At 39.0% G+C, this 21018-nt stretch overlaps 2 protein-coding genes across 12 annotated transcripts in view; one reads left to right on the plus strand and one right to left on the minus strand.

Annotated features, from left to right (window-relative positions):
- Positions 1–1170: 1170 nt before the first annotated feature.
- HNRNPK (heterogeneous nuclear ribonucleoprotein K) lies at positions 1171–12757 on the minus strand. Of its 8 annotated transcripts, none has more exons than XM_053907832.1 (17): positions 12285–12398; positions 10575–10651; positions 10383–10467; positions 9849–9946; positions 9093–9149; positions 7599–7642; positions 6647–6719; positions 6071–6142; positions 5458–5571; positions 4941–5069; positions 4008–4315; positions 3835–3889; positions 3440–3523; positions 3160–3175; positions 3000–3082; positions 2428–2597; positions 1171–1652 (listed from the first exon to the last, which is right to left on the minus strand). In XM_053907832.1, the coding sequence occupies exons 3-17, from the start codon at positions 10438–10440 to the stop codon at positions 1622–1624; spliced, it is 1392 nt and encodes a 463-aa protein (XP_053763807.1). In that variant the 5' UTR covers positions 10441–10467; positions 10575–10651; positions 12285–12398; the 3' UTR covers positions 1171–1621. The 8 variants fall into 8 exon arrangements, with proteins under 8 accessions (XP_053763807.1, XP_019279079.1, XP_019279080.1 ...); XM_019423534.2 differs by having other exon boundaries at positions 1171–1712; XM_019423535.2 differs by having other exon boundaries at positions 1171–1712; positions 12261–12309.
- A 109-nt stretch (positions 12758–12866) lies between these two features.
- Positions 12867–21018, plus strand: part of RMI1 (RecQ mediated genome instability 1) — an 83926-nt gene continuing 75774 nt past the window's right edge. For all 4 annotated transcript variants that reach the window (XR_008424161.1, XR_008424159.1, XR_008424160.1 and 1 more), the window contains exons 1-2: positions 12867–13029; positions 18605–18661. The gene's annotated coding sequence lies outside the window, so the exon portion shown is untranslated. The remainder of the gene's footprint in view (positions 13030–18604; positions 18662–21018) is intronic.

Consider the following 21018-nt stretch of genomic DNA (forward strand, 5'->3'; position numbering starts at 1 on the left):
TCTCATACTTTCTAGACAGTTGGAGGTTAATAGAAATTTTTAGAAATTTATGAGCCAGGAACCATACATAGTAAGGCAGTTGTTACATTATCTGTCAGCATTTTCAATCATCAAACTAGAGCTATTTTAAAGATAAAAACCTAAGAAATCCAAAATTTCTCGTAGGCAGTGTTGAGAATAGCAAGATCTGTACAACTGGATAATCGTGACTCAGCTCTCATTATGCTAGACTCCCCCTTTTAACAAATTAAGAGCTTAATCACTGGGATTTTATATTTACCACCCCTGCCAGACTTCATTTATAAATGCTAGAAACACACTTCACACAAAAAAAATATAATTTAAGATTACTGTATTTCCTTACAAGAGGAACGTTTGAACAAATTTTACAGGTAGTCAATCAACCCTTGTTCAAATTGGGCACACATCAAATCTAGCATTATGGGAGTTTTATTTATTTGGAAGTGAACTTTTAACTATCAATACAAATGCCAAGATACTACACAAAACATCCACAGGAACTTTTTTCATCGTTTTTTTTTTTTGAATTGTTCACAAACATTTCCTACATAATCCAACATACAACAGAGAAATGGTACATCTTTTTCCTTCAGTTTGCATACAATGGAAAAACAAGAATATATATATATTTTACAAAGTTTAACTAATAGACACTAGCAGGCTGACAGTTTGTCTATAGGTGAGAAATTATCTAATAAAAAATAATAAGAATTTATTTAGCATCAGTCACTTCCATAACCAAGTATTATTCTGATTAATAAAACTTGTTGCCATTAGGCTTCTGGCATATATTTAAACCATTACTGAATTTGTAGTATTGCTCCCCACCTCGGTTCTCCTTCACAATTACTAACATAGAAAACTGTTGCAGAGTAGGGGCAAGCATTTGCAAAAACAAACAAAAAATCCCCAGCTTATTATAAGCATGAATGTGTATGACAAAATTTCTTTCCAAGCAATGGACTTTCAAATCATCAAGAAATCACCAGAATGGAATTTGCCAAGATATTATGCCTATGTCCAAGAAGAGATGCATTTATTTATATCCAACAGAGGAGCTGAAAATCAAACTTAGTGTTTAGTTTGGGGTGGGTTTGGGAATCCAGCCATTTGAAAAATGACTGTCTTAAAAAAAATGACCACCAAAAATAGGTTCACTAAATTTATTTTAAAAATCATAAAACGTTTCTTACAAAAGAGCATTACATTCTGCACACTGCTCTGAATAGATGCCAGGGACATATGGACTATTATTGTTACTTTTCCTCCCTGTCCCACCCCCCAAAATGTTACAGTGACCACAAAGCAAAGTGTTCACAATAATTACATGGGGGGAATATTTTTCCTTTAAACCACCAACAATGAACAAAAATTAAAATTCACTCACTCTGCTGCTGTTTCAAAATTTCAATGTTAGTTTTTGCACGCCCTTCCCCCCCCCACCCTGTTTGTAAGGAACTAAAACATTACATCTGGTGAACAGCAAAGATTTCACTACACCTCAAATGCAGAACACCTATGAAGCAGAGGAATGTTGGCTTTTTAAACAGAAGCAGATAAAAAAAAAAAGATGCAGGACTCCTTCAGTTCTTCACTAGTCTTAGAAAAACTTTCCAGAATACTGCTTCACACTATAAAAAAGAAAAAATATCTTGCATTAGAATCCTTCAACATCTGCATACTGCTTCACACTATAAAAGAAAAGAAAAAAAAGTACGAATTAGAATTTTTGTTCGTAACATCTTAATCAACATTAAGACAATTTCAATGCTAAATTAAAATGATAAACATGTCCATTACAATTAGAAGAATTAAAACATTAGCAATTACAAAATTAGAGCAATGTAAAATTCAAGAAAAATGATTAATAGTAAATCAGACATTAGTAGAGCAGAATTAGGAAAATGAAATTAAAAGTTGTTAATATTTGGTAGAGAAGACAAAGAAATGCCAGTAAGGTGTGAAATGCTGCGTTTTACAGCACCAATCATTTGTCCTGTAGAGGCATGGCCTGTGCCATATGGCAGACTGTGATTTGTTGTCGATTTAGTTATCTACAAACAACAAAATCACTAGTCTTCCACACAGAACTAGACCAACATCCACTGAATCTTCTACATTTTCTACAGGCTCTGTATAATTTATAACAAGTGGTTTTGGCAGCAGTTTTCACCAGAGAAATGAGAAGTTTGCTTGGTTAAGGCTTCTTCCAGCAAGATTAGTATTGAATGTCTTCGTTTTTAGTAAGAAAGCAGAAGAAAATTAAAGCAAAGCTATTAGAATGTTTAGAAGTTAGGTCCCCAAAAGGTTGAGACACCATGGCTTCTAAAAGAAAAATCAATTGAGAAGAAGGCTTTTTAAAGTTTTAGTATGTATAGGCTAGCACAAAGCTAAACTCAAACTGACCTGTTCTGCAGCAAATACTGTGCATTCTGTATCTGGTCCTGTGTTCCTGTAATGGTAATGATCCGATCTTCAGACCCTTCTAAAGGTTCATCAATTTTGATCGAAGCTCCTGACTCATGACGGATTTGTTTAATCCGCTGACCACCTTTGCCAATAATAGATCCAGCCAACTGAAAAGATTTTAAAAACAAGTGTTTATGATATACTTTCAAAGTAACCATATTACCTGTATTTTCAATGAGTATCAAGAGTACTAACTTTGCACAGTTTATTCTAAGATTACTTAAGGTCCTCTAACCAATCAAGGTTTGAATTATAATGTTATTTACACAGCACACATCAACACTTCCTTTAATAAACAAATCAAGGGCTTCAAAACCCTCAGCTTTTAAAAACAGTGCAAGACTCAAGCCGGAGAAAGACACCTCACTAAAGTCTGTAAAACACAATTTTAATCCTAAAATACAGTATTTTTATTAAGACCTTTTATTAAAACAGGAAACTAAAGAAAAAGACTCATTAAACGTTCCTTGTTAACATTACAAGAATGTAAGAATTCAAAGAATACTCACATCTTTGGGAATAGTTACTTGTGTAGTAATAATAGGTCCACCAAGATCACCGTATGAGCCACGACCCCCTGCATAGGAATAATCTGATTTAAATAATGAGCATCAAGTTCATTTAGAAAGCATGAAATAATATTTTGATTTCACAAAGGAAAAAACTTACCATATCCGGAGCCACCCTAAAAATGGAAAGAAAAAATAAAAAATTACTTTGCCTTCAAAACTACCCTTCAGGTATTTTAATATTCCTAAAATCTTAGTTTAGGAAACTAGAGTCCTCCCATATTCTCCCTAGGTTTTAGAAGACAATCCTTGGGGAAGAAAACACTTCAGGTACATAACACAAAAACAAACACATTACAGGAGGGAAAAACACTTACTGGCAAGGAGGTAAACATTTTAAGTTATTATTGACATGAATGCAAACACCCATGATACTCAACCTGTGGTTCATATGCCATTTGCCATTCTGATGGGCTCCATGTATCTATTGCAGAGTCCCAAGTTTCATCAGCACTGAAACCAACCTGTGTCAGAGATAGACCTTGTTAACATAACCTGGACTATATATTTCAGCCATTTTATAAGGTTCACTTCTATTTCACTTCACTCAAATATTTATCAGCACCAATCATACATTGTGGGGAAACAAAAATGGCTCAAAAAAGTCTTAATATTTCAACAAACAACTGACAGTGATTTAACTAGTTATCTACCAAGTCCACTGGTAAAGCAAGCTTTTCAATTAACAATCATCTTCAACAAATTGTCAACTACTTGACTTTAAAACCCTTTACAGGCCCTCACATATACACTGATGATAATGAAGAGTTCTTACCATGCCGTCATAGCGGTCTCCAGGTCTTCCTCTTCTGTCATAGGCCATTAGATCTCTGCAAGCACAGTACGTGTTGTAATCTCAGTTTGTTTACATGTCACACACAACAAAAATCTATCTACCTATCAAATGTAGCCGGTTTTAAGTTAACTGTGTGGATGTAATAAACTTACCCTCCTCTAGGTGGCGGTGGAGGAGGAAGAGGAAGATTCCGAGCTCTGCTACCACCCCGGCCACCTCGTCCAGGAGGCGGTGGAGGAGGTCCTCGACGAGGGCTCATGTCGTCATAATCTCTTCTAGATGGAGGCATAGGACGCCCACCCCGACCAGGAGGCATTCTATCAAAACCGCCTCTCCCCCGCATGGGAAATCCCACAGGACGTCCACGGCGGTCATCAAACATCATTGTAAAACCACCATAATCGTAGGTTTCATCGTAAAAATTGGGATCGTAAGGCTGTGCACGTCCTTTGATGGGAGACTAAAACAAAAGTGTAGCAACGTTAGAGAAAAGAACAAGGAAAAGAGACTTGTTTCATACTAAATGTTAACAAGCCAAACATTTCAAGTCCCTTATTTCTCCTGGGAGGTACTTGGGACAGGAGAAAGCAATCAGGCAAAAGGTTAATAGTAGGAAAGAAAGTATTTTAAAAAAAGGCAGTATTTTTGGTGAGTCTGAAAATTTTACTGGCTTGTGGGGGAAGAAGCAGCAGCCTTTTACCCTCAGATCTCAAGAAAGAGAACACAAAATCCCACCCACACATTTCACAATGGGGTCTTTACAGGAAAAAAAAAACCAAACATCTCAAGGGCTGAAGGATCAGTATCCTGGGTAAGCCTCTAACTCATGCTGAAGGACATCAGTTGGGAAGCTATGCAACGTAGTACTAGTACTATAAAAACTACTTGAAGAATCAAAAATTATTAAAATTCTCACCAATAATCAAATAACCACCATCTCAAAAAACTTTTAAATTAAAATATCCAAAAAACAAGAAAACCCCAACGGGTAAAGGCATAAGACGAAAGCCATTTGTCTAAACATTGTGACACTACTTTAGAATAAAAATCTATTTGTTGCATAGAATTGAATGTAAATGAAGTACCTCCGAAATAAGATCAAGGATGATCTTGATGCACTCTACAACCCTATCAGGTTTTCCTCCAATAAGAACGACTCTGTCAGTGGAATGAGGACAGCATTCCTGGAAAAGCTTGATTGTTGTCTGTGTGTTCTGTAATAAGTATATAATAAAGGGAAGCATTAATTAGAAGACATTTAAAAATACATGAAATACACCCAAAAAAAAAAAAAAAATCCTAGGTTCAGAGAAATTTACATTCATATTCAGTACCACCACCCCCCCCCCCCAACCTGACCATATAAAAACCCTGTTAAATAGCTCTAGGACCTTGCCAGTGTATAAAAATTTTGGCAAAAAACTCGCCCAAGCATGTCCAGGCTGTTGTATTTTAAAAGCAAACTACATGAACAAAGAAGTGATAAGGAATCTTAGGGAGGAAGGTCAAGTGGGTGAAGGAGAGAAGTCCACTGATCCAACTGTGTATGAACAGCTATTCTCTAGTAATACAGTAGGAGAAGAAAACAAACAGTGCCTTTACCTCTCGAAGTTCTTTGATTTTAGCACCTTTGACCCCAATAATGCCTCCTGCCAGACTCTGATGAATCAACAGTCTCAACTCGCAGTCAAAGTCGCTTCCTTTATAGTGTTGGTACTGCAGAGGGAGAGTTATAAGATTTTAGTCCCAAATCAAAGAATCCCCAATACACACTTATCTGCTATAAGCATGACAATATACTGTTGCAGTGAGCAACCTGAATTTATATTTCAATAACTTTACCAGTTATGTGCTTATTATCCTCAATAGCCAGGCCCAAAAAGGACATTCTGCACCACCTTAAAAAACTATTTTATTTTCAGGTCCTGCAACACCATACCCACACTGCAGCCATTTAGCATGTCGCTGTTACCACAAAATTATTATTAACATTCAAATAACACCATAATAAAAATGACTGCAAAGCACTTTGCAAATGTAGTTAATTCCCACTGCAGCATGGAGCAGGGTCAACAGTGAGTTGTAAGACCATTCATTTCTCTTGTTTTTAAGCCTTTTTCTATAGAGACGGGATAAGTACACTATGTTAAAAATAAAATTGATCCTATGGGCCAGGCTCCATACTTCAGTGGGGTTCAATGGCACTATGACATACATTTAAGCATTCCACAGCATCAGATTCGAGCGGGAGCTGGCTGGTTGCAGTGGGTGATGGCAACTGCAGGCCCTGAAAGTAGAAAAATAAGAGTAATAGGTTAAGTGTCTAGTGTGATCAGGCTATTGTCGCATATATTGGTAAAGCTACTACAACATATTTCATATCTATACCATTAAACTCTTAAGAATCAAAGAGTAACTTTTTTTCTATATATCCAATAAATACATGAATATATAAAGTTAAAAAATCTAACACAGTCCCCACAATCAATATTCTACCTTAAAAAACACCTCTTCTAGGACTAGAGGCCATAAAATATATGCTACACCCAATATGCAAGACCACAGGTAGTTCGTATTTACTTTGGAGTGGCCAGACTACATTTTTTTTTTCCAGATTACATTTTAAAACACACACATGGAATAGTAACCATGCACATTATGTAGCAGTTTATGTGTCGCTGCTACAAACTGTCACAGTCACTGTCTCTCCACCTCCCCTATTAAGCCCCAATAAAACATTTTAAATATTCCCCCCTCAATTGCCAAATACATTAAAAAAAAGAGAGCCTACCTCTTCCAAGGTAGGGATGATTTTCTTCAGAATTTCTCCAATTGTTTCAATATCAGCACTGATACTCAATATGCTGTCAAACATCACAAATACCAGATAGTACAAAAAAGGTGGAAAAGAAAAAATGAGTTTTGTGTTCATCATCAGTAGTCATACAAACTTTCACAGAGAAGTAACATACAATTATTTAATCTCCCCATTTAAAGTAGCCTATTTATAGGTTTTTCACATGCATTTTGTTTTATGCCCAATACAGACATGATAACAATATTAGGAGACTTGCAGAGAGACAGAGAGAATGGGCTCTTGGAAGGGCTCAGATTAAGTGGGCAATAAATTGACCAGAACTGAAGCAGAGTTGAATATTTATGTTCCCCGCCACCACTAAGTTAATTAAGGATACCCTCGCTGTTACATTGGTAAAACTGGCACACCTTCTCTTAGGCAAAAGTGGGGGAATATGCAAGTGGTGAACATTATATCTGGAGTAAGGTTATGGATACCAGTTAGAAATTAGATCACTAATGGGCTCTGCAAGAAAACAAATACAAATGCGAGACAAAACAAAGACAACACAAATGAGAAGTGAAGGAAAGTGAACCAGAGTTAGCATTTCATCAGAAAAAATTATGAACAGGCAATGTTGGGAAGCAAGGTGGGCCACAAAGACAGAGCGAGAGACTATTTTGGTAACAATTTGATTTACAATGCAGCAAATATGCAACACTTGAAGCTGTGCTCCTTCCATCGAAATAAAATTAGTGGATCGTTTGGGTGGGCAACTCACGGTAAAAGTTCAGTGACAAAAAGACTTAATGGGGAAAATAAGACAGAAACTTGAAAAACAATACACCGTCTAAAGGGGATACTATTTAATTATATAAAAGGCAGGTAATAAAATACATTTCTCTCTTTCTAATCAGGCAGTGAGGCATAAACTGTTGGGACATACCGCTCGGGGCCACTGCTGTCTGGGACTGAAACACTGGCATTGTACTGCATTGGTCATTGGCGTTCGTGGATGTTGGCATTGGGCATGGGCATTCAATCAGAAGTTGTCAAGTATGGTACCCGTTTGGCAACGAGCACATTTTTGGGCATAGCCAACCAGGGTTTTCACATGGGCGTTCAGGGGCGGATGGGCCAACGTCATGGTGGGCAACGCAGGGGTAAGTCGATCCAGTACATGGGCAACGGAGATATATGGCCAAAAAAACAAGGAGAGGGAAAAGGGGGAAAAGCAATAAATTTTAATTTAATACAAACTATACTCATACTCTCAATTAATGAAACAAGCTTAAGTTGTTCTGAAGACTAACACAATAATGGACTTCTCTAAATCTGACTGTGGCTTAACATTTAAGGACCTTAAATGATGGTACTAGCTATTTTTTTTTTCTTTTTAACAAACGATGTTTCAGTAGCAGGCTGGCTCATGAGGGTAGACACAAAACCTGTCATGACTCAGTTTACTAAAATTCTTGAGGAAATGGGGAAATTGATAACCCAGATAATTATATAGAACATCTGGATTAAGAGGAGAGAGGTTTGTAAAAGACAAAACAAAAATTCCCACACCACCAAAAACCCTATCTCTTAAAAGACCAGTTTGGTTTCCTGGAGGTTTAAAACGCATTCCTAGATCCTAGCAGGCAAGTTTGTAAAATTTAAAACAAATTTTCAAGTTCAGTTTACAGGAGGAACATACAAAGATCTGCGACCAAGAGAGAAATGAAATACTATCAAATAAGTATTCAACACAAAGTTATTATTTGCCTCAACTTTAGCAAAGAAACATTAAGAGTGTGTACACTATGAGAAAAAAATTTAGGAATTTTGGTGTAGCCAAGTCCTATAAATATGCTCGCTTCTGGTGATACCAACATTTAATGTGTCTAATCACAAGAGTCAACCCACTATAAAATATGAAGACTCAAACAAATCACTGGCATTGACAAATGGTCTCCCAATTTAAGATTAAGCGTCTATTCTTTACCCATATTTAAATCATGCAACCTCAACATTAATCTCTTTGTGCTCCATGTGCAAGCTGTTAAACAGATGGACGATTAAAAAATAAAAATTTCGGAGTTTAATCAGCCACCTGCAATGGTTTTTGTAATACTGTAATTGATTCACACACGGTAACTAGTGCAATTAAGGGTTTTTACACTGTCGTTATTTCTAATTAAAATGTTATCTTGAAGTGAATAATTTGGTGTAAAGTTATCAGAAAGGGAAGAGGTTTAATACAGATCCCCCCTCCCCAAACTCAATCTGTGCTTTGTTAAATCAGGAATGGCAAACCTTGAAATCAACTATGTATTCAATTATTACAAATGGCTTGTATCTAGACTATTGAATGATTTCTATGATGCAAATCTTTAAATTCCTACAAACACATAAATTGAAGCTGCTTGTGTAGTTTAAACTCTTTAATACTTACGTCTGTACGGAGAGCCTTAATATTCTTGCCTCCTTTTCCAATCACTGCCCCAGCATTCTGGAGAAGATATAAACACAAGAAATTTACTTTCCCTTATATTAACAGATTTTCCTATGCTTTTAAACTGCAACCAAACCCTTCCACCCCCCAAAACAAAAACCCTAACAAAACTCTAACCTCCCCTTTTTGGTTACAGAGCTGAAAATCTATCTGGGTATCAAAATCAAAATCATGAAGTTAAAAAAAAAAAAAAAAAAAAAAAAAAAAAAAAAATCGAGTCTCTATTGAGTTTTGGGGATGAAAACACCAAGACAGCTTTGCAGTATTAAGCATGTCAAAAATACAGAGTGTGAAAATTATGTACTGATTACCTTTATGGTATCATTCTGAAAAAGGTAATTTAAATACACTAGGTACCTTCACATTGTGATGTGATAATGCCCATCAAGTCAACTGCCAACTAGGATATTTTCCCCACAATGCAATCAAGGTATAATCTTTAATCCATTAATGCTTTAATCATCACCTATACCCTTTCTCCTACTTTTACTCATAGCGTCACTGTATTAAGGGCTTTCATTTTAATTGTCATCCAAATAACACGGTTTACCAATCTGTTTAAAAAGAGCCACACACATCTTTTACATTCCTTAATCTGTAAGGCTCAGGATGCTTCCCAGAGGGCCAAACCAGAACTTATTTTAATTTCTACTTTAGTAAGAACTACTTTAAGATTTTCAAGAGTAAAATTTATACCTTGCTCTGAAGCAGAATGCGTAGTTCAACCATCTCATCAGTGTTTCTAGATCTTTTAAAAGCTTGCTCCTCTTCCATATCTTCTGCAGGGCGTTTACCTAGAAATTAACAGTTCAGATGTCAAAGAAAGCACCAGTTATCAACAAGAAAAAGCCCCTTTAATCCAATTACATTTTAGTTTTAACCCACAGGACAGAGAAAGCAACTCCGTTCTGTTTGGAGATTTGTTGCTAACTGAAAAGGCCAAAGCCGCTCAGATTCTAACTTTTAATTATGAATCAAAGCACATTCCCTTCCAAAAAACTCTTTCTAAACACAAAACAATGAAAGGGACAAAATAATTCAAAGGATTAAAAGTTGTAAAACGCAAAGAAAAATATTTTTTGTTGTCTTTATCTTAAGTTTACCGTCAACAACACAAAAGACAGTTGTATATAGTTCCTAAGTAGAAAACTGACAGGGATGTCACACTAAACCGTTCTAAAAAATGAAACAGAATAGAAAACACAAAAATTGCTAAAAATGCGTTCTCACCAAATTCACCATTGGTTTCAGTGTTGGGGAAGGTTTCCTCTGGCTGTTCAGTTTCCATTTTCTTGAATTAAATGGACACACCAATCTGTTGAAAAATAAAGAGGCTAGTACATTTGGTTTATTGGAAAGTAAGCTTTGTGTCTCGCTAAATAAAAGAAAAGGCAAAGAAATGACTCTGCTTCTAGAACGTACCAGGTATTATATATCCTTGCAGAGCAGAACTGAAGTGTTCTGGGCGGGACCAACTGACACCCTAGTGCTGCAGTAGCCTATAAAAACCAACATAAATCAGTTTTGCTTTTTGGTTGCTCATTACTAAATACTAATGAACAGTGATCTGAATACAAATAAACTAAAGAGCTCTTTCTAAAACTTGTTTTAGGGTCTTACACTCTCAAGTGAGTGTAAGCCTTAGGAAAAAAAAGTAACCAAAGGACTCTGGTTTTTTCGCAAAAGGGAAACCACAAATTTTTAGCCATTGGACTGAGTCCCACCACGGCAACTAATGGTTTTATACAGTAAATACAGAAACGACGAAAGACCTGTAATAAGCTCAGAGTCTCAATTTTGTCCCCAAAGGTATAAATTTATAGGTACACAAAATTGATTATACTGGAATTTTAAGTTGCTCGTGGGTCTCTTCCCATTGCCGACTTGAAAGGGCATTCTCTGAACTCTAAAGTTTACAAGCGAAGGCAAATTCCAGCTGTGTCCAACAATCAGGTCAATGTACCGGAAAATTAAATCTTAAAAAAAAAAAAACCTTACAGGGAGCAGACCCAAACCGCCAGCACTGCTCGATTACTCAAATACAGCTAATGGAACCCCAGAACGCTAATACTGGCCCCATAGAAATAGTTGAAGTTAGGTTAAAACTCTCTGCACCCTAACAATTATTCCTTTAATGTCAGCGTGATAGGACCGCAAGGCGCCTTTCACCAGCCCTCACAGGACTAGCAGAAATAGTCAAGTGGCTTCTGCCAGACAGCCTAAAGCTAAAACTCGAGGATACGTTTTATGCCTCCCATTCTTTCATAACATTTGTCGATAAGCTTCTCTTTTAACGACTAACTGAAACGCTATCCTTACGGCCCATCCTTCAGCTAAGCGTTGGAGTATGCTGGAAAATTTAGATAAAAACGTTGCCGCGGTTCATCGTTCAAGTCTTTCAGTCACCATTCCTCAGACCGTGAAAGCCACTAATTACGGGCGCGACTAGCCGAACGCAAACATGCTCCCCCCCCCGCCGCCCCGCACGATACCGGGGATCCGCAACGGCCGAGTAACAGGAGTTGAATAAGCCGTAGGCGAGACCAGAAGCGCCGCGCCGCTCCTCACCCGGACCCGACAGGAAATGGCGGCCCGCGTAATGGCGACTACGTGCTACTAGGCGGAGCCGAGCGCGGACCCCCTCCCCCACCCACCACGCGGTCCCGAGATCTCATCCCCCGCACCCTCCCCCCACCGCGGGAGAGACAAAGCAACGGAGGCAGCCTCGACCGTTCCATCTCCCCCGCTCCAGCTCCAAGCCTGGGGCCGGGAGGGCCGAAGTGCGGGGGGCCCACACAAAGAGAGTGGCGGCATTCTCCACCGCCCTCGGGTCCCGCCCGCCGGCCGCTTCTTCCTATACAAGATGCCTGATTTCAAGCCTGCAAAACTACAGATCATCCTACAGGCGCTTGCCTCGCAATTCCCCCCCCCCCCCGCAGCCTCTAGCACCACGACGCGGACTGCGGATACACGCTCAGGGAAATGGCGGAGGTGGGGGGGAGGGGAAAGCGGGCAACGTTCCCTTCTGAGAAGCGGCCAACCACCAAGCAGCCCCCAAACGCCTCCCTCAAGCAGCAAACTTGGTCTCCGATCCTCGCCCCCACGCACCGTTCGCCCTGCCCCGTTCCTCACCGCGCGAGGCCGCCGTCCCTGTACCGCCGCGCCGCCTCAGCCGGTCACAGCTAGACAGAGAACGAGCGCAGGCCCCCGCCGCCTTCCCCCGCCTCCCCGCGCTCTCCTACCCCGCCGCCGAGCCCAATTGGTTGCCCGGGCTTCAGCGGTGGCGCGAGGGCAAAGCGATTGGCTCAAGGCCGCGTCAATCAAGGCGCTGAAGGAGGCGACGCCACGCCTCGCGCCGGCGCCTCCCTTCAGGTTGTGAGGCCGCTAAGGGCCCGAGAAAAGCCGGGCTTGGGAGAAGTCAACGCAATCTTTAGGGAGGCCAAACCCCTGCCTGAATCTATAATACCCTAGCGCCGAAAACCCCAATTACCTATAGGCCGCAAAAAAGCGGGACGTAGGCAAGACGTCGAGGTTGCAGCAGCAGAGAAACAGGGAATAATGGCGTCTGCAGTGCTTTCGCCTGGAGCGCCCTCCTCCTTTCTCGTTCGCGCACTCACTAGAGGCAGAGGAGAGGGAGGGGGGGAAAACCTCTCGCGAGAACTGAAGGCTACCTCGTTCACGCGCACAGGGAGGGGGCGGGGAAGGGGCGTTTTCGGGGCCTACGGAGTCTTTTAGGTTTGGAGGAGGGGTGTGAGCGCGCGGCAAATCGGGCGGGAAGAGGCAAAAAAGGATTAGGGCGCGCGCCGTAGCGGTTCCTGTTCTCACAGTCGCGCGGCCCAGGGACCGCTGTTGCGCGAGAGGAAGGCGGGACGCCCAGGTCGGTGCTAGGCCCAGACGAATGCCCCCGTTTCCACAGTCCACACTCGCGTCTCCCTCCCACTCAGCACCCCCATTCTCGCCCGGGCTGCGGGCTGCGGGGCGGGCTGCGCGGCGGTGAGTGCAGCCCGCCCGCCGCCGGCCCCCGCGGCGGAAACCCGCTGTTTGTAACGGGCCGGAGCGGCCCGGGTCGGGGGCCTGCTGGCGGTTCGCGGCCCGCTGTCGGCTCGGACGGGAACCCAGGAAACGCGTGCCGGTCCGCTTGCCTGCGGCCGGGCGGCCTCGGAGTCCCGGGGAACTGGTCCTCCTTGCTTCCGACTCCCCGCCAGCGCTCCGGGAGATCCCAGGCGTCTTCACAGGCTTTCTGACGAGACCATTCTCCTCCCCCCCTCCCCCCCCCCGTGTTCTTCCTTTTCCCCCATTTTTGTTAAATGGGACCTGTGAGAAAAGTATTCGGTAGTGTCGTCGCTGCAGTTTATCTGTGGAAAATTTGCCGGAAGTATTACATTCTATCCCCTAAAATGAATGCGATTCGCACAATACGTTGTAGACGTCCGCGTTCTGTTTCTTGCAGCTGTTTAAAGCTCCGACCGAGTGAGTGGCGGTGTTCCGCAGTGATTAAAACCCCCAAAACCTCCTCCTCAAATTTGTCACAGATCTAGCGTATTCAAGTTTGCGCTTGCTTTGTGTTCGGTTACTTCTAAGGCCCTTGTGCCAAGCTTTGATGACTGCTTTTGTTAAGGCTCTTAAGGTCATTTCGAATCGGTGACGACCCTGGGAAATCGCCTGGCCTGGTAGTAGCCAGTCGCCACATCCTCACTCTTCTACTCTCCAGCCTTCACCCACAACCCCAAATAGGCGTCGAAGCATAAAGATGTTGTGATTTACATATAAGTTTAACTCCACCATTTGCAGAATACATACATGTGTATTTTGTCGTGATGAAATGTGCCGTTCCATCTTACTGTAACTTGATTTCCCTCTTGAATAACTTGCAGAATGGATGTAACCAGCACCTTTTTTTGGTATGATTGCATTCATCCATGATCTTTTCACTCGCCTAATGAGGAAGAAACTCTTGTTGGAGGAGCCGAGGACTTCATGAAGCATGAACATTTACTGGCTAGGAGGATAGTTAAATACTGTTAAAAGCATAGTGTCTGCGATTGTGGAGTTTATAGAGAAGGTCTCTTTCAGTGGCCATGTAATTTTTTTAAACGCCTTCCTCCATGATGAATGTATCTTCACGAAGAGCCTTGTTGGGAGGGTAAAACTTAGTTCACATTTTGGTTTTATATTATATGGTTCAGATCTTTATTAAATATTCAACCATGAATTGATGCATGTATGTAGGGGTTGAGAACACTTGTTTTATAGAGATTTCATCTGCCAGTCAGAGTTTGCAGTATTTAATTGACTGCCTTAAAACCTGGGACATTTCACTAACACTTAAAGGGACGTATAGGGATACTGTACTAACATACTTTCTCTCAAGCTAGTATTTCTGGTGTAATTATCAGTTTCTACCCTGATAACGTGAAGAGTGGTGAGCAGGAATGCAAATTAAACAGCCCTATCTAAGAACTTCCTTCTCCCAGTTTCACTGTCTTCTGACTGGACCTTAACTGGTGAAAGCTGTTACTTACCTTTCCTAGATAATATTGCCCGAAAGGAGTTTTTTTCTTCTTTTTCCATGTGTTTCCTCTTTATCTGTTTTAACTATTAGTTTGCTCTTGAACAGAAAAGTCTCTTTCCACCAGTTTTTCATCCTCTATTGTTTTCAACCAAACTACTGTGTTGTACTTTTGCTCATTCAAGGACTTTAGCAAGTCCTTGCCAAAGTACCCATCAAGTTGGATACATCACTGGCTCCTATCTTGTATAATTTCATGGTCATTTTGAACTCCCAGTGAATTCAGAGCTAGTATTACTTAGCCTTGGGGTTTACTTTAGATGAACTCATATAATTCAGATTGTACACTAGCCAGCTGGATGATTATTTAAAATATAAGTACTATTTCCTAAGGTTCCCAACTATGTGCCCTACCTTGTGCTGGCAGTTTAAAGCTTACTACAGTCCTGCGAGTAAGTTGTGGGTTATCTGTTTTATGGATAAGAAAACTTAAGACTGAGAAGTTAAGGAATATGTCTGAGGTCACATAGCAGAGGTGGAATTCTCTTTTCCTATTCTCTTTTCCTTACAGTAGGTTATGGAAGATCCACAAACAGTTCCACTGATAACCTCTTCTGATTTCAGTCATTAAATATAATTTCCCCCCCTAATTTTCAGAGAATATCTTCTCAGAATTTTAAAGTTACCATTAATGAGTTTTAAGACACTTTTATTTTTTAGATGAAGCTAGTGTAAACATGGAGTAGTTATGATTTCAACATTTGTTAGTGCTTATAAGTCTCAGCTGTTGGTTAAATGCCACATGTGTTCAAAAGGATGGTACTTCTGCCGTTTGTTATATTTTTTTAAAAAAGGGGAATAGGTGAGGCTGACTGAAAATTAACATACATCAAAGATGCCTAAGTCTTTGTGATGTACGATAGGATTTTCCTACTCTGTTCTTTCCTGGTCAGTTCCTGCAGTCAAGAACTTGAATGTAGATTATTGTGTTTAGTCAAGTTCAGAGAGTATAAAGTCAGCTTTTTAGAAAACATTTTTTCATGATTATAAAATTAACAGGGATTAAGAGATATATATATATATATATATAGTTTTATACCTGGCCTTTTTCTTAATAAAATATGAACATATTTTCATGTTATTAAACATACCTGTAGAATTTTTTTTAAAGACTATAACCTATTTCATGGATCCAGTGTAGTGTATTTAATCCCTGCTTCTACCCCCCCCCATTGTTGAACATTTAGATTATTTCTGTTTTTTTCCACCCTATACAAATACAATGAATGATAAACACTCTGGCACTTAAGTCTGTCCTTTCTGATTGCTTTCTTAAGATTCATTTTGGAGAGAAAAAGAAGTGATCATATGGTATGCACATTCTTAATGTACAATTTAAGAAACATACCTTTCCATGTTTTTCTTTTCTTGGACAGTGATGTTCATGAGGATCACGGGCTGTTCTTTTGTGTCTGAGTGGTTGGGAAATTGTGCTCCCTAGCTCACACCTCCCCTCTAAGTTGTTTCTACCTGCAGTGACTGTGATTACTCAATTTCTCCAGAAAGAGAGGAAGGAAAACCTTAAGAATTCTCTAAAGAAGTAGATGCAAGTAATACAATTTATTAAATTATGAAAAGGCTCAGTTATTGAAACCCAGTGTAAACTTCATCATGTAGATTCCACATGATAATACTTTTTCCATTTAATTAAATTTTTAAATAAAAATTTCTTTCTAACATGTAGGAAAAAATCCTATTATATATAGATAGAATCCTCTTCTTATTACAATTATGATAATATGCAGTTGGGGGGGGAAACTACATCCATGTTTCTGATTAGTATACACCACACTTACTTTGCTTTTAAATGAATTCTGTGTAACAAATGTTTATTTAGCAGTCAGTTTTTCCCCAAAGTTCTTGACTTTTTGGTAAAATATTGGAATTTAGCTATGTTTGAATGCTTGCACAGGGTTAAGTATCTCGTCACATTTACTTGTGTTTTATATATGTCTTGGTTATCTTTTAGGGTTTTAATCAGAATTTTTTTCTTTGCCTAGTATGGTAACATTATTATAAAATTATAGTATGTCAATTAGCTTGAGAAGTGGAGATTTAAATCCTAGAGGATAGTACTTGGAGAGAATTATTAATTAGGACTATCACACATTAATAGAACAATTTAGTTGTGGTTCACTGAGCTGTGTTTCTCAGAATTTGTCCCAACTGTCATTTAAAAGGAGTTTGTCGCTTGCCATGTTCAACAACACTAACAAGGAGGTACATGTTTGAAATAAGGAAAAAAATGAAAAAAATAAATGGATACATAAGACTTAAAATATCAGTTTGTAATTTTAAAAATTTTGAAATTGTTTTATGTGGTATTTTAGTAGTTATAGCAAAGGAAAAGTAGTACTTAACCATGGCACTGTTTTAAAGCTGTCATAAAGATAGATGCAGTGGGTGATGTTAAGTTTTTCTTTCACTTGACTTTGTACGTGAAATAATTTATAATGCACTAGAGGAACTTGTTAAATGCGATCTGAAAAAAGTCTGTTCATTATAACAGCAGTATAGTGCTCTTATAGAATGACTTTTTTATGTGTTTTATTTGTAAGTGGGATTTTGTATATAAATGAGGGATTGGCTATACTTTCCCTTTTCACATAAATCAACAGGGTCTAGCAAAAGGCGTAAGAACGGAAATTAGAAGAACTTATGTTCTAGTTCTGGGCCTGCTTTGATACATGATCTTAATATGTCTTAATCTTCAAGCTTCAGTTTTATTCACTTAAGTAGATGATAGAACTTACTCTATCATGTTATTTTGAGGTTTAGGTAATACTACAGATGTAAAAGTATTTTGAAAAAAGCTAAACCTCTTACAGATAGGTTTTAACTTTTATCTTCAGCAAACCTTTATCTTTATCTCTGTTTATATAGTTGTACCTACTGGGATCCAGGATTGATGTCTCTGAAATTCATCCTTGTTCATTTCATTTCCTGTCCAGCCTTGACCTTTTCAATTCACAGCCAGGCCATCTTTCTTCCTTTCCCATTTTTTCCTTCCTTCTCCTAGAAGTAGCCATAAAATTATCTCCTGTTATTTAACAGGTTCAGCTAGAACGTGCTATTTGTGTTATATGGCTGCATGTACTGTAATAGTTTTAGGGATGTATACTGTACCCAGAGTGATTTATAGTACAAAACATTCTGCAAACAACTTAATTGTAATTGTGGCATTTATGCTTGATAATTCACTTAATTTATAACTCAACTGAAAGTACTCTTTGTCCTGATTTCCGTTTACTTAATGACTATCATTACATTAATACAACACCTTTGCAAATTATACTAGGTCCATCTGCCAGTGCTGTCGTATTTAAATTTTAGTGGAGGAAATAGGTAACTTACTGAATGAGCATACCTAAGACCCATGGATCTGGCTTAATTTTTGAGGTTAAAAAATATGACAACAGATGCAATTAAATGGCACTTTGGAATCAGGTTATGTAAGTACAATTGACTCCTGAACAGAGCTGGGATTAGGGATGCTGACCCCCACCTAGTTGAAAATCTGCTTGTAACTTTTGACTCCCCTATAATTAGCTACCATTAACTTACTGCTGACCACAAGATTTGCCAATAACAGAAGTAGTCAATTAGCACATATTTTGTGTACTGTATATACTGTATTTTTACAGTAAAGGAAGCTGGAGAAAATATTAAGAAAGTTTAAGAGAAAATACATTTACAGTTCTATAATTATTGGAAGAAATCTGCATAAAAATGGGCCCGCGTAGTTGGAACCTGTGTTCAAGGGTCAGCTGTACAGATCTCTCTGTCTTGAAGATGTCCCTAAGCTATGGCTTCATGAAATCATGCTTGATTTTAACATGCCTTTATTTTAATTAATTTTATATTCGATGTTATCTTGTTTTAGGTCTTTTAAGCATACAACTGGATTTGGCTTATTCATTTTGAGAGTATCTTTTAACAGGTGAGTTCATCTATATTCGTTACGATTGCTGGTATATTTAGACATGTTTCTACCATTTTATTGTTTCTATTTATGGTGGTTGGCTGTTTGTGCCTTCTGTTAGATAGTTTTCTTTGTTTTCCTCAGCTTGTTTGAAAGTTATATTTCTAGTTTTTTGGTATTTACCTTCAGTTTTTCTTATTGAGGTAAGTTAAAAAAATTTTTTTCAATGTTTATTTTTAGAGAAAGAGAACGCGAGTGGGGGAGGGGCAGAGAGAGAGAGAGAGAGACAGACAGACAGACAGACAGAGACACGCACAGAATCTGAAGCAGGTTTCAGGCTCCGAGCTATCAGCACAGAGCCCAATATGGGGTTCAAACTTACAGAACTGCGAGATCATGACCCGAGCTGAAGTCAGACACTTAACCGACTGAGCCACCCAGGCACCCTGAGATAATTTACATACAGTAACATTTGTGTTTTTCTTGGTGTGTATCTCTGTGTGTTTTAACAAACATAGGCATATCACCATCACTACCAAGATCATGATATAGAACAGCTTCATCACTGCCCACATTTCTTTATGCCCTTGTAGTCAGTCTTGGGCAACCATTGAACTGTTTTTTATTGCTAATGTTGCTTTTTCCAGAATGCCATATAAATGGAATTGTACAGTCTTTGTCTGGCTTCTTTCAGTTCACATACTGCATTTGACATTTGTCTTAGTCTGTTCAGGCTGCTGTAACAAAAATACCATAAACTGGGTGGCTTGGAAACAACAGAAATTTACTTCTGTGGAGGCTGGGAAGTAAGTCCAAGATCAAGGTGTCAGCAGTTTTGGTGTCTGGTGAGGACGCACTTCTGTGTTCATGGACAGCCATCTTTTCACTGTAACTTCCCATGGTGAAAGGGGCAAGGTAGCTCTGTGGTGGTGGTAGGGTGGGGAGCTCTTACAAAAGCCATAATCTCTTTCATGAGTGTTCTACCCTATGACCTAAACGCATCTCAAAGGCCCTATGCCTAATACCTTCACATTGGGCATTAGAGTTTCAGCATATGAATTTTGGTGGGGACACAGTCTATAAATAGCAACATTTGTCCATGATAGTGCATCTATTAGTAGCTTATTCATTTTTATTACTGAATAGTATTCCATTGCAATGATGTACCGTAATTTATTGATCCATTCACCAGTTGAAGGACATGTTGGTTTTAAAGCTACTATGCAGTCACACATGCTACCGTTGGGCCATGAGGCCATAAAGCTACTGTGAACATTCACATAGAGATTTTTAATTAATGAAAGTTTTCATTGCTCTTGAGTAGATACCTAATAATGTGATTGTTGGGTTATATGGTAAGTGTGTGTTTTTCTGTCTAAGAAATTGCTTATCTGTTTCCCAAAGTGGCTGTGCTATTTTGTATTCCCACTGGCAATGTATGGAAATTTCTAATTTTTGGTATGCTCAGTTATTTTTTACTTTAGCATTGCTAATAGATGTGTAGTATCAGCTGTGATTTTACTTTTCCATTTCCCTAATGTCTAATAATATTGAGCATATTTTAATGTGTTTATTTGCTATCTGCATATTTTCTTTGGTGAAGTGTCTATTCAGATGTTTTATTCATGTTTGTTTTTATTCTTTTTTTTTAATGTTTAATTTTGAGAGAGAGAGAGTGCATGAGTGCATACGCATGAGCAGGGGAGGGACAGAGAGAGTGGGGGACAGAGTTTCTGAAGTGGGCTCTGTGCTGACTCAGCAGAGAGCCTGCTGCAGGGCTCGAACTAACAAACCATGAGATCATGACCTGAGCCAAAGTTGGAAATGTAACTGACTGAGCCACCCAGATGCCCCAAATAAGTTTGTTTTCTTACTAAATTTTAAGTATAGATTCTTCTATATTCTGGGTACAAGTCTTTTGTCAGTTATTTCTCTCAGTCTGTGGTTTGTCGCATGTGTGTGGCTTTATATTCTTTTTTTTTTTAATTTTATTTTTTATTTTTTAAAATTTACATCCAAATTAGCATATAGTGCAACAATGATTTCAGGAGTAGTTTCCTTAATGCCCCTTCCCCATTTAGCCCATCCCCCTCCCACAGCCCTTCCAGTAACCCTCAGTTTGTTCTCCATATTTATGAGTCTCTTCTGTTTTGTCCCCCTCCCTGTTTTTATATTATTTTTGTTTCCCTTCCTTTTTGTTCAACTGTTTTGTCTCTTAAAGTCCTCATATGAGTGAATTCATATGATTTTTGTCTTTTTCTGACTGATTACTTTCACTTAGCATAATACCCTCCAGTTCCATCCATGTAGTTGCAAATGGCAAGATTTCATTCTTTTTGATCGCAGAGTAATACTCTATTGTGTGTGTATATATA

The sequence above is a fragment of the Panthera pardus genome, unplaced genomic scaffold (genome assembly GCF_024362965.1).
Source record: "Panthera pardus isolate Hobbes unplaced genomic scaffold, ASM2436296v1 HiC_scaffold_20, whole genome shotgun sequence".
Lineage (NCBI taxonomy): Eukaryota > Metazoa > Chordata > Mammalia > Carnivora > Felidae > Panthera > Panthera pardus.